The 13101-nt window shown below is 42.2% G+C and overlaps 1 protein-coding gene across 9 annotated transcripts in view; it reads left to right on the top strand.

The window, feature by feature from the left end:
• Nucleotides 1-12680, top strand: part of RASAL2 (RAS protein activator like 2) — a gene marked incomplete at its 5' end in the record, with an annotated part of 387226 nt that extends 374546 nt beyond the window's left edge. For 5 of the 9 annotated variants that reach the window (XM_082612733.1, XM_082612736.1, XM_082612731.1 and 2 more), the window contains 3 exons: nt 48-250; nt 1514-1601; nt 6910-12680. In XM_082612733.1, the coding sequence (XP_082468859.1) occupies nt 48-250; nt 1514-1601; nt 6910-7074 (456 nt within the window). In that variant the 3' untranslated portion in view covers nt 7075-12680. Of the gene's footprint in view, nt 1-47; nt 251-1513; nt 1602-2331; nt 2446-4526; nt 4558-6909 lie in introns of all 9 variants that reach the window. The other 4 variants (XM_082612732.1, XM_082612729.1, XM_082612728.1 and 1 more) reach the window with 2 other exon arrangements.
• Between the last annotated feature and the right edge of the window lie 421 nt (nt 12681-13101).

Raw genomic sequence — 13101 nt, 5'->3', positions numbered from 1 at the left:
CCAGTATTTCTCTCCTTGTCTGTGGTGCCTCTTCTCCTCTGCTCTAGTACGAACAGGAAATTACTAAACTGAAGGAGCGCCTGCGAGTGTCCAGCCGGCGGCTAGAGGAGTATGAGCGCCGGTTGCTGGTGCAGGAGCAGCAGATGCAGAAGCTGCTGCTGGAGTATAAGGCCCGGCTGGAGGACAGCGAGGAGAGGCTGCGCAGGCAGCAGGAGGAGAAGGATAGCCAGATGAAGAGCATCATCAGCAGGTCAGAGGTCGCCTGGCGGTGGATGTGGGCTAGGTAGCTAGGGCTGCAAAGAGGTGGGACGATGACCCAGAGAATCCTAAAGCAATGGCAGCAAAAGCCATTTTCAACTCTGCATGTCCTCTGTGGTACTTGGTACAAAGGTGACAGCTGACTATATCTCTTACACTTTTCTAAATGTGAGACCTTAGTGCACTTCCTTTGAAGATAGAGGTAGTCTATTTTCCTTTAGTTGTAACAATTAGAAAAAATTAAAACTTAGTGACTCACTTGAGAGGTCTTAGAGGAAAACTGAATCTTAAAAATGTACGTATTCAATGTCAAAGGCTAACTTAGTTTTTTTACAGCAAGTCCAGAGAGGTGGAAGGGAGTTTCATGGGATGTCTTTAGGGCCAGAGAATCAAGGGAGAAGGCCAAGGACGTCCAAGGGAGACTAAGGGAGGGGGCAATTTTACCAAACACTACATAGCACTTACTATGGGCCAGGTACTTTTCTAAGCACTTTACAGATAAAATGTTTAATCTGTTAATAATAATTTGATTAATGCCAACCTCTGAAGTAGGCATTATTATTATTCTCATTTTACAAATAAAGAAACAGGCAACAAATTTATTAAGTCACTTGCCCAAGGTCACTTAGTGTTGCTGCTGGGATTTGAGGCCACGCAGTCAAGCCCCAGAGTCCATGCTCATGACCACTGTGCTTCAGTGTTGTTAAATGCTGTAGGCAGGTCAAGTAACTTAAAGTCAGAGAAGGTTTGCTGTTTTAGCAGCACAGAAGTATTTAGCAGTCTTACCGAGAGGCTTTTCATGGAGTTTAAACATCAGGGGGTTAAGATGTGAATGGTGGATGAGAAAGAAAGTAGACCTACTATGTGTAGAGTACGCTCTGAGGAAACTTAGCTGTTCAGGGGAAGAGAAAGGTCAGCTGTTACAAGGTAACAAGATTAAGAGAGGGTTTGGTTTTTGTGGATTGGTTTGCTATTTTAAGATGAAATAAGTTGTGCTGAGGAAAGGATCTGATAGAAAAGAGGGAGATAATAATTGTGGGAATGCTGTTCCAGAGGAGGTAAAAATCCAGTCCCAGTAGAGAAATCAACTTTGGATGTCTTCTTCTAAGGTGGGTGAGAAGATAGAGCGTGGTTGCAGATCTTGTACTAGGAAGGAGTGGCAGTACTGAGCTGTCCTGAGTGTGGGTTTCTTGTCCTCTACGTTAGCCAGCTCTCTCCTTGAAGTTGTTGATTTCTCCTTACTACCCCATTCTAGGCTAATGGCTGTGGAAGAAGAATTGAAGAAGGATCATGCTGAGATGCAAGCAGTTATCGATGCAAAGCAAAAAATAATTGATGCACAGGTAAGCAGGTTCTTAATCTAGTGGAAGGCACTTGTGTATAATTGTTACCTCCTGACTTCCCACCCCTTGCAAATGCCAAGGCACATGATGGACAATAGGTCACTGGAAAGTTCTCAGCATTACCTTGTGAAGAGTAAAAGAGTCTCTCTGTGACCTCTGTGACCTTTTCTTTCCTTTACTGGTGATGAGTCTGTTAACCTAGCAAAGTTTTAGCGTGCTTAGTGCAGTTGCTCGACAAATCTCCACCTAGTGCATGATGGGGTTCACTTCTTTCCTTCTGGAAAGGAGGGCATTCTCTAAGGGGGTACCTGTGAAAAGTACACTGCATGTGTCTGGCTTGTGACCTCCACTGACCATTGCTTGGCTATGATGTTCACAGTCTTGTCAGTCACGTCCACTGTGCCATCAGCCTCTGGCCCCAAACAGTAGTCTAGCTGCAGGGGAAAGACAGGGTTGTAAAAGGTACCCTTCCGTGTTATTCTTTTGGTTCCGGATTTGGCGTTGGTGCCTGGGATTTGCTTGGCTGCCTTTCTCTGTTGGCGCTGTGCTTGGAGAGCCTCTTTTGGTTGATGAAATCAGAACCTGGGCCTCTGCTCACTGCAGCTTCTACCTGTGATAATAATGGCATGACGGACGACTGCCAAGAGCACCCCCTCCCAGGTTCACGTCCGTGATCAGAGCAAAACCCAGGAGGCAGGACACGTTTCTAATTCCTTTTTCATTTTATCAGTGCAAAACACGGTTGTATTTCTTAAGAGTGAAACAAATAACAAAAGGCAGTGCAGCTTGGATGTGGCTGGTCTGGCCACTGAATGCATCACCTCCCTGAAGACCACGCAGCCAGGTTTGCATTTCTCACCCTTAAGTACCATATAATTTCCCTCAGCTCTGAAATAGAAATGGGAGCAAGGACTTTATGTCCAACTTTCTTCTCTCCCTATCAGCCAGTAGTCAGTCTATGGTAGAGCCCCCAGTATTCTTAAACACGCATTTTACCCCCAGTCTAATGTCCTGACAGGGCTACTATGGGATGGGGTTTATTTTTCAAAGGAATTGGGAGTAAGGCTGAAAGCACAGCCACGGGAAGAGGGCGCCATGGGCCTCCTACTGCCTCACGTGCACGAGACCCAGCAGTCGAGGGTGAGTTGTGATGCTCTCTCGTCAGCACGGTTCCCAGAATAGTTTGGACCCTTGAACTCTGCAGCTTCTGGATATTTAGACCTCCTAAGAATCAGAAGAAAGTTCTTACTTGGTCCATTTTTTAAACTTTTCTAGGTGTCCCCAAGGTAGGTGAGGGAAGGGTAACAGAGACAAGGCCTTCTCGACAGACACACTGTAAAAATTCATCTGAGAGGCTTAAGAGAAACAGTCTGGATAAAGAAGGCAATTTAGTCGGGAAAACAAGTGTTGATAAGTGTTCACTTTGGGATCTTCAATGTGACAGTGTAAAGCAGGGAGAGTTCTATTAATAACTACACCCGAATAGATTTTAGTTCTAATGAGATCATACAGACAGTTTTAATAACTTCAGCTTGTCTAAAACCGTGTCAGGCTTAAGCAGAGGGAGCTTGGGGGTGTCGTAGTCCTGGCTCTGTGCATACAGTATTTCCACTTTCTCGGTTGCCTGTCAAGACAACCTCATCATTAGCTTCTGAAGATTTCTACCCCACCCCTGCCCCCATTTTGACGTCTAGGGTAAGATGACTGGGTATGAAGCAGGAGTCATAGGCATAGAAGGTGAAAGCAAGGGAGGGAATCAGGTTCATCAGGGCTCAAAAACTCTGGAAAGTAAGGACCTTCTCTCAGTTAACACGAGGACGTCACCATTCAGGAATGGGAGAACTCTTATCCTCAAAGCATCAGTCAATGTCAGACTTGTGGTCTGGCTAAACTAGATAACAGTTTGGGTCCATATTTCAGGCAGTGGTTTTCAAATGGTTTGATTCTGTGGACTGTTTTGGCGGAACCAGAGGTGCCTCCCATAGATGGCTTTCCAGCTGTTCCTGCTGACCATTCGAGAACGAGGGCTTCTCTCAACGAACTGTCTTACTGTATAATAAATTTTCTACCGGAGGCTCACTATGGATCCCTAAAGAACACGTGGAGAATCCATTAGACCACATTTTGAAAACCACTGTACCATGCACAGCACAGATGATAAACACTACAACTGGTTTTTTAAAAAATTATAATCTCCTTAAAAGGAAGGTTTCCCAATTCCAGCTGTTGTCTCACTGATACATGAAAATCTTATTCTAGCAAAAGACTATGAAAATCCTTTAGTGTCTTTTGTAACAAATGACTTTCCCTTTGAAAGGATAAATCTTACATCTTACGTGTTTGGTGGAGCAGGGCAGCCCTCCTGGCATTATTTAATAGAACGAGGACGTGTTTGGGGGTGAAAGCTTCCCAGCCAGGGAACCCATCCTTTTATGTCCCTGGCATCTGCCTTGGTGCCACTGGCAGTTAAAAAATATTTCTGAAATGAATTGCTTTCCTTATACTAGCAATGGGCCAACATTTCCCCAAACAGGACAGGTCAGGTACCCAGTGAACTGGTTTCCATCTTCTCTCTCAGCAGCCCTGTGCCCCTACAGACAAGGCTGGTCCCTGAACTCAGCCTCTCCATCTCCTCCAGTCAGTTTAGGCTCCAAAGGCCCCACCGGGGTCAGCCACTTTCTATTGGAACTGCGAGAGGATGAGTACTCCCCTGGTGACCCTGTCCTGGGCCTTGTAGCACCACCATGGAGATCCTGGTGATGGTACTAAGGGACCATTTCTTAAACATCAGACCAGGGACTGTGCCGCCTTTCACCCCACCCCCGGATCTCTCCATGTGACTCAGATGGAGAACTTCCTCCTAGGAGAAGCAAGCAGCTGCCTAGTTACTGTTGCAAGTGATATCTCCGCTGTGTTAAATTACAGGTCATAAATGGAGATGAGATTATGCAAACAGGCAAGTAACCCGTCCATTCTCTAGCTGAGCAGTTCCCAGCCCTGGCCCGGTGCACTGGCCTCCTACACATTCCAGCTCCTGCACTCCCCACACTTGAAATCCTTCCTGTCAGACAGGAACTAGATGGCTTTGCCGTTCAATCGAAGCAGAATGGAGAAGTCAAGGCCATCTTTTGCCAACTGAACTTGACTTTCAAAAGTCCCTGTTTGATTTTTTTTCTTTTATTTTTTGTTTTACTTTGAAAGGTTGGCAGTGGGGGTAGTTACAGAAGGGAGTTTCTGCACTTGGAAACTTTCAACTGTTTAGTAGAAGGGCTGCTTGACTTCAGCTGTTACTCTTGCAGGAAATAAATAAAGACAATCATTCTTAGCCTTTTTTGACCCTTTAAGAATCAAATAATTTTTCATGAATACCTAATTTCTTTGGATCAACCCTAGAGAATCCTGCACTCCTTAGACCTGAGGCATTATAATTTATCCCAAAACTGAAATATCTTTTCTTTTTTAATCATTTTTAGATATTACCAGGTTTTCTGCTTAGAGATCATTTCTAACCGTAGGGGGAAACATCATATCTGGCTCCCACCCCTTTTCTCCTGGTAACCACTGGCCAACCCTTACTTACTGACTTTTAAAGGATCTATACGTGTTATCCCAGTAAATTCCACTGGCTGTACTTTTTTAATTATTATTTTTTAAAAAGCCTTGTAGTTCTTTCTTTCTTTGAGTTTTGCTTATCCTTAAAACAAGTTACCTTCCCAAAGTAAAAAGCCTCTTAGGCTAGATTAGGGGTTAGTTAATAATGCTGACTTTTTTGTATCTTACCACCTGAGTTCTCCATCAGGGAAAGGAAAAAAACAATGTTAATAATAACAAGTATGAGCTAGTTTTTTTCATACTTTTGAAACTGTGACCACCAGCCCTGCTGCCATACAGATCCCCGCCCCACCCCCAAAAGCAGGAGATTAAAGGGAAGCCTTACTTGAGGCTGTTGTTGCATATGCTTTTACCTAAATTTCCCCCCAGGGCAGTCAGTGGTCTTCACTCTGCATCCTTGGGCAGCACGTTTCTGGCCGAGCAGTGCTGCTCACGGCCCTGTGGAGCTATGCTGTAACAGCAAGGAATCGCATCTAACCCTCAGCCCTTGTATGCCCTCTCTGAACCTGGCCATGACTATCCTTACCATGCTTTTCCCTGAGTAAATTAAAACACTCCCTGGGTAGGAAAGCTCTTTTTGGCTTTGGGGATTGTTCCTCACATGCTTTTTTTTTTCTTTTTTTTTTTTGATATCATAGATGTAGGTAAAGACTGTCCTTCTCAGCGTTAACTTGTTTTCTAAAAAATGGCAACTTCATGTAGGAAAGGTTCTAGGATGATTTACCTAGCTGGTGAAGCTAAGATTAGGATTTCTCTCCTAGTCTTTGTGAGACTGATAATATTTTGATGGGATGATTTTTAGTTTTGTTTAATTTAGATGAGACTACTTTTCTCTAGATTGCCATTTTTTCCCTCTTTTTTCTCTTGGTTTTTTTTTTGTGTGTGTGTATTCAACCATCTTTGGTTCCAAAATATTGGTTCTAAGCCTTTTTTTTTTTTTTTTTTTCCCCAAGATTCAAAAGTAAAATGAAAGCAGTCTCCTTATTGGGTAGCTTTCCTGGAGTACCTCTGAGCTGGAATGAGTCTAGGAGCTTGTGTTCTTTGTTTGTTTTCATGTGTTATGTTTCTGGCATCCCCCTTTGGCCACATCTCCCTTCCCATATTCAAATAACTCCTTGGTCTGAGCTTTTGGCTGCTTCTCCCCCTCTTGCTGTTGCATCCTCACTTTGTTGGTGACTATAAACTGCCACCATGTATTGTTTCAGTTTTGAGCACCATGTGAATTCTTTCCAAATGTGACTGATGTGCCCCCTTCGGGGTCTAAGAACCCATAGATCACATGCACTTCTCCTCTGTGAAATGAAACCTCTGGTGCTTCTTTCTTTGCCACCTAATTCCCATGTTTTAGTTTTGACCCAAAGTACTTAATACAGCAAGGCAGCTTGACACCTCTGTTTCATAGTCTGACGTAACACATGGTGTCATTTTTACATGATGTCCTAGGGTCCCAAGGGATGATTAATAACAAATCCTGCTATGCTGAAAGGAAAAAAGAGAGAAAATAAACACAGACCCGTTGGGCTCAGGGGAAGCTGGCCTGACTAGGGTGCAGAAAGAGGCAGAGACGTTCCATTTGTCTGGGAAGCATCATGTGTACTGCTGTTTGATAGAAAGCATTAGAACAGTCATTCAGTAGAATATTACGGTGTAGTTGCCTGCATGGAGCCAGAATAAAGCCATGATTGGTGTGTTGTAGGAAAAACGGATCGTGTCACTGGATTCGGCCAACACCAGACTGATGAGCGCGCTGACCCAAGTGAAGGAGCGGTACAGCATGCAGGTCCGCAATGGCATCTCCCCCACCAACCCCACCAAGCTTTCCATCACGGAGAATGGTGAATTCAAAAACAGCAGCTGCTGATCAGCTTTGTGAATAGACAGACTGTGGGAGGAGACAGAAGGAAATGCCCCCGCTCTCCTATCCCCAGCCCCCTCCCCAGCCCCACCAGGTTTACAGAATGTTGCTACTTCAGAACAGCGAGCAAATCTCCAATGAATAAAGGAACCTTGTCTTTCAGGGCATAAGGCTAAGACTTCCAAGGTTGATGCTCCCCGCCCCCCCACCCCCACCCCGGCTCTGTGTACATAGGGAACTTAGTTCTGGGCCATGTACAGAAAATACAACTGTAATATACCCAAAGGAAGTTAATAATGTAGACGACCTTTTTAATTATTGCTATTTTTATTATTGTTGTCCTCTTGTTGAAAGCACTGCAGTTGTTAGAGGAGGCAAAGTAGGAGCTACATGTGAATGAGAGATGAGCCTGAAGGCTCAGCTGGTAGAGACCACGTGTCTGTCTGATAGAGCACACAGACCGCAGTAGGACATTGTCAGAATGAGTTTTTCAGGGATTCCTCTACCAGTTTAAAAACCCCACTCCGGTTCCCTTGTCCTTTAGGAAAACATGCAAATACCGAGATCCAAACAAAACAGTTTATCCCATTGATCAACCAAGACTGGTTCTGGATGGACAGCTATCTGATTTGGGGATACACTGTTCCAGAGGACACAGATAAGAGCTGTTGTATCAAAACTGGACTTCAGGAGTGATTTCTATTGAACTCCTGTTGATGTTTATTTCCTTCTGTCTGTAGCAGACGGGAATTTTCCATTTTAGATAGGGGGCTTTTTTTTTTACCCCAGTTGTAATAAAGGGTGTTCTTTTTTCCTCTTTAGAGTTTACAAAACTATAAATATTTGTGTCTCTATAAACCATCTGCATCTTCACACCCACTTGCCCTTTCCTCCCCCATGGTAGGAGCAGTCATCACCAACAGGGTTTACTCTCCCCTGGAGAGGTTATTCAAATATGCTGTCCATAAGCCATCTGAAATAAACACCCTTTCTTCCATACAGAAAAGGGCTAACCATACCATACCATGGCGGGAATCTCTGAATATTTCCTATCGAACATTTTTTTCTATTTATAAGTTATAATTTTGGTTTGGGATAAAGATTTCACCCGGTGTACCAGCAGATCTCTGGGCAGGGTAAGTTTATCTCAATCTTTAACTTGTAAATTGCTTCTTCCTCGAATCCCCTCAGTAAAATTTGGAAAAGAAGTCCAAATCTGAAGCATTGCTCTCTTAAAAGTCATGATTACTCTTAATGAAAAATAAAATACTAAAAGTGGGAGGACAGCACATTCCAGCTGTTATTCCCATGCTCTTTGTAGATTTGGCAATATAACCCAGTTTCACTAGCTGTCATCGTTGGCTTTATTGTAGGACAGATTTATTGTGGGACAGAAGCAGTCATGGAAGCTAAGTTACTTCCTTTTTTCCAGAGGTGTGAAATGTCATCTTGAATGCAACCTTGATTATCAGAAGTATGGAATGTTACAAGTTAAACAGACATTATATTTACAAGTATATATACACACATATACTCACACATATGTACATATAACTGCACAAATAGGAAAAGTTCCTGCCTTCTATGCTGTTGGATATAATGTTTAAAGGGGTTAGAATCTCTTTAAGCAAGATCTAAGCAATTGTTTATATTGAGAAAGGAACAACATTTCTCAAGTAAGTTAATGCTGTTTATTTGAAATTATAAACTTTAAGGAATTTTTTTTTAAGAAGGAAAAGGAGAAAGGAGGGGGGAAAAAAACACCTGAGGAAGCCATAGACCTGGAGTGAGTGTTTCCACATAACAGAATACTTATAAGGAGACGAGAGAACATTTATTGTGTCCCCTTTTGGGTGAAGCCCCGACAGAGACACCAAGCCTCCATTTCCACCGCACCCCCAGGCTTGCATTCTGACCTCTTAAGCACTGCCCTCAGGTGGGTCTTTGTGTTGGGCCTTGCATCTCAGCAACCTCACCATGGTCCCCAGCCCACAGCCTTTTAAAACATTTCCCCTTCGTAACACTCCTGTTTCTGCCAGTCAGAGATCTAAATCAGGAGCTGCCCAGTGTGCTTATCTGATCTGCAGACTTCATGCCCACATGTATTGGCACTTGTGTATTTTCTTGACCCATGATCATTATTTTACAAATTCTTCTCTCTTCCCTCCAAGCTGAGGGCACACTGTGGCCAAATGACTTATTTTAATAGGAAAGAAACATTACCAATTCTGAAGTAGTGCTTCGTGTTTGGGGAGAGGGTATGTAAACATAGGTCCGTTCTTGTTTGTGGCTATTTTCAGCTCTAGCCATTCTTTATAAAAGTCTTCAGAAAACCTGGTAAAAGAATGGTCCGTTTCAGTGGCCTTAAGTATGTAACATGGGTGATGTCTTACATTGAGGTTTGGAAGCTCTCAGGTGGTGGTTACGGATGACAGAGGACTGATAAACTATATTGGAGGGTTGGAGGACACAAAATCAAATATGTTTTTGATGGATGCAGTACATCGTGTCAGCATTCTGGGAGCTTCTTAGAGGGCTGCCTACTTTGGAAGATTAGATGCCCAAAATGTTTGGATAGATTATGCAGCCCTCTATTATCAGGTTATCTTGAATGAAGAGAAAAGAGTAAACAAATAATAAAATTAGAGATAAGCTAGGAGTTCAGTGTAGTTGCCAGATGTTAAATCTTAGATTATCCTTTGAACCTATTCCTGTCCGAATATTTTTCTGAGTATTTCTTTAGAGAATGCTGCAGTCTATAGAACTTATTCTGAAAGATTTTTTTTTAAGTATGGAAAAAGTCAGCAACAGCTGATAATTTTTATGGAGGTATTGCTTAATTGGCTTTTCTTCAGCCCAGATAAGTGCATACCTCTCTTGCTGGGAGGAGGTGTATGGTTGAAGAGAAGTGGGTGGATTACGATAGCATGTCTTGCACTCCTTCTAACACCCAACACGTCACCACATGGTGGGGTGCAGCATAGACCAAGGCTGAATGGAATTTAGAATTCCGGTGAAGTGCTTGCAAAATGCTTGTCCAGATGACAACCAGATTTGGCCATTAACAAGGACAATGTTGGTAGGATTTAGGGAAAGAGCTTTATATTTCCCTTTTATTTTCACTGGAGCAATAAGCTTTCTGAGCCGAAGCAGCAAAAAGGAGTAACATTTCCTTCAAGTCATCACATTACCCGAGTCTCTGCAATACAAGCCATGAAGGAGGGGAGATTATAACTAGGTAACAATGACAAACACTTGAGCACTTACTATGATCCAGGCACTATCACCAAGATACTGTCGGGGTCCAGGGCAGTCTGTTGTAAGGGAAATGTGGTAAAGTGAGGTCATCGTGCTGCTGTAACTTTGCCTTTTCACTTGGCATTGAGTTGGTCAGAATTAGCTTTCTCTAGTCTGCTTCTACCTTTCCCTTTCCCTGTAATGGTGTTGCACAGTGAAAGAAAAAGTAGGATTTCCTGTCTGCGATTGCTGTATGCGCTTGAGAATTAACTTGACTTTTAAGTAAAGCTTTTTAGATCTTAGTCTATTTGTGGATCTGTAGCTCTACCGACCCTCGTTTCTCTCTCTGTCCCCAGAGGCACACTGGGTTGAGAGCACTTCCTTTTTGGAAGCCCCAGAGCAAGACAGTTGCCATCAAGTGAGTTTGATTACAAGTTATTCTGCCTTCCGTCTAGGTTTAGTTCCAGTTACGTCCAGTTTGGAATTTCTGAGAAGGCTGGTTGTGGGACTGAACTTGGAGAAGGAACCCTCCTTGGGATTTACCTAAGGCCCATGTGACCCTGACTAGAGTTGACGCCAGACTAGGCTTGTCACTGGGCCTGACTCAGCAGCTCTGGAGCCCACACCATACCTTCCCTGTGTTTTCACCTTTGGGGGAGTCACCTTCTACAGATTATGGAAAACCAAAGGGCTTTCTTCTCCATTCCCCTTCCCTTTTTCAAGTCTGACAGTGAAGTCTCCTGCTCGCTTCAACAGTAAATAGTTGCCTTCCCACCCCTTACCTGAGGGCCAAGAATTTGGGATACTTTGTTTTTATCAGTATGTCAATGGAAAGGACCTATTTTGCTAGTTTGTTTAAAAGCAAGATATGTTGGGGTGATGAATTTTTAAATAGAATCTCTCTTTGTCTCTGAGTGATTGTTATTAGTTCTAGAAGCATTCTGTCATGACCCAGTTAGGAATGCTCTTGAGTTTAGGAAGGACAAAAGTGATGAAATTTGCATGAGACAGAATAAATATCTTATGAGGAGTGAAAGAACCTGAGGAAGATACATGATCCAAAAGGGGACTAATGCACAGCAGCCTTCTCCATAGCCCAACGGTTCAAGGAAACAGGAGGATTTATATCCTTTGCCCAATCTCGAAATACATAGATATATAGAAAGGCCGTTTCTGTAGACAACATGTGGGTACCCCCACAAAACACACGATTCCTAGGGCTTCCTTTCTCTGAATGTTAGTCCATCTTATAGAGCAGTGACTCCCAAACTTCCTTGAGATTTTTTAGATTTTATGCCCTCCTTTGTTAGATTTTATGACAGTGGTTCTTTCCTCTTTAAAATGTACCATATGTGTTATATGTATATATAAGTTAAAGTGACTTGAAATTTGGCTTGACATTGTCTCAAGAACCCTAGATATCATTATTGATACCTTGGGGAGTCACAGAAAGAAAGCTGAATATCACTGATGCGACAGTAGGATACAGAAAGAAATAGCTTTGGTTCCTGATCAGTTAATCCTCAGGTGTTTGAAGAACCAACCCAGCAAGTCTTGGCGATGAGCCACCCAAGGAAAGCCAAGTGGTCGTTTGTGTCCAGATTTCAGCATGCATTTTAATTTCCTATTCAGTTCTTATTTTTCAGTGCCCTTGTTTTTCCCTAGGAAATGTTTTAGTTTGGGATTTAAAACCAGATATATCTGTTGTAGAAAGATTTCCACAGAAGCTGTGTTTTAGGGGCCTCGATCATCTGTGTGGGGCTACAAATATTTAAGAATAACTATCATATTTATGTCACTTCTAAACTCCCAAGGGAAAAATTTCAATTCCCAGTTCACCAAAAAGTTAAATACTAATTGACCACTATCCTGCGGAAAATTTGAAATAAATAGTACAGGTTAAATTTTGACTGGTGCTTAGACATTTCCTAGTTACATTAAAATTAACTCAAAGCAGACAGCAGCCCATTAACCTGAATCACACCTGTGAGGAACTTCTAAATTTGATTTTGTTTTTCCTCTCCAGGGCCTTAATAAGAGTGTGTTAATACACATGACTATTGTACAATGATAGCTCTAAATAATTTATTTTTTATTTCAAGAAAGAGAAATACACGTTAGAAAAACAAAACCCAAGATTTTATTTTATTTTTAAAGCCATATTTTTGTGCTAATGGCACTTAGATTGTTCCATATGTGAGATCCATATCTGCATTTCATTACCTGGGTTTGTTCTAAAAGAAGATTTATTTTTGTTCTGTGAATAATTTTTGACGGTTCTTGTACATGTACAGATATAGATACGTTTGAGGTCTTTTATTGATATTCCTACAAAGAATACAAATAAACTTTAACTTTAAACATTTCAGACTAAAGTTGCTACTGTATTTGACATATTACTGTTTGACTTCTAGCATGTTATCTGGGTGATTAGAACACTTGGAGAAAAACCAGAAACAAAATGTATGCAGGAACATTATTCTGAAGGTATATTTTAACATTAAGAACAATGCGTCTTAGAATTTCCCAATTTCCAGGTAAAAAATATTTAGCCGTAGGACAAAGAGCTAGCATTAACACATACTGTATTGTAATAACACCCTTCGAGAGCTCCTCATTCTGGAGAGTTGGAAGTCTCTTTACTAGCTTGTGACTAGTGAAGAAAATGTCCTCCACTTTATTGAAAGTATGGCCCCACTCAGCTCTCCAGACCAGTACTATCCTCTCTTAATTCCCCAATAGATTAATGTGGTTTCAGGATTTTTGTTGTCTAGTTGGGGTTTTTTGTTCTTGTTT

Source organism: Mesoplodon mirus, assembly GCF_964341445.2.
Source record: "Mesoplodon mirus genome assembly, chromosome: 3".
Lineage (NCBI taxonomy): Eukaryota > Metazoa > Chordata > Mammalia > Artiodactyla > Ziphiidae > Mesoplodon > Mesoplodon mirus.
The sequence above is the reverse complement of the archived record's forward strand: the minus strand, read 5'-3'. Positions and strand labels throughout refer to the sequence as shown.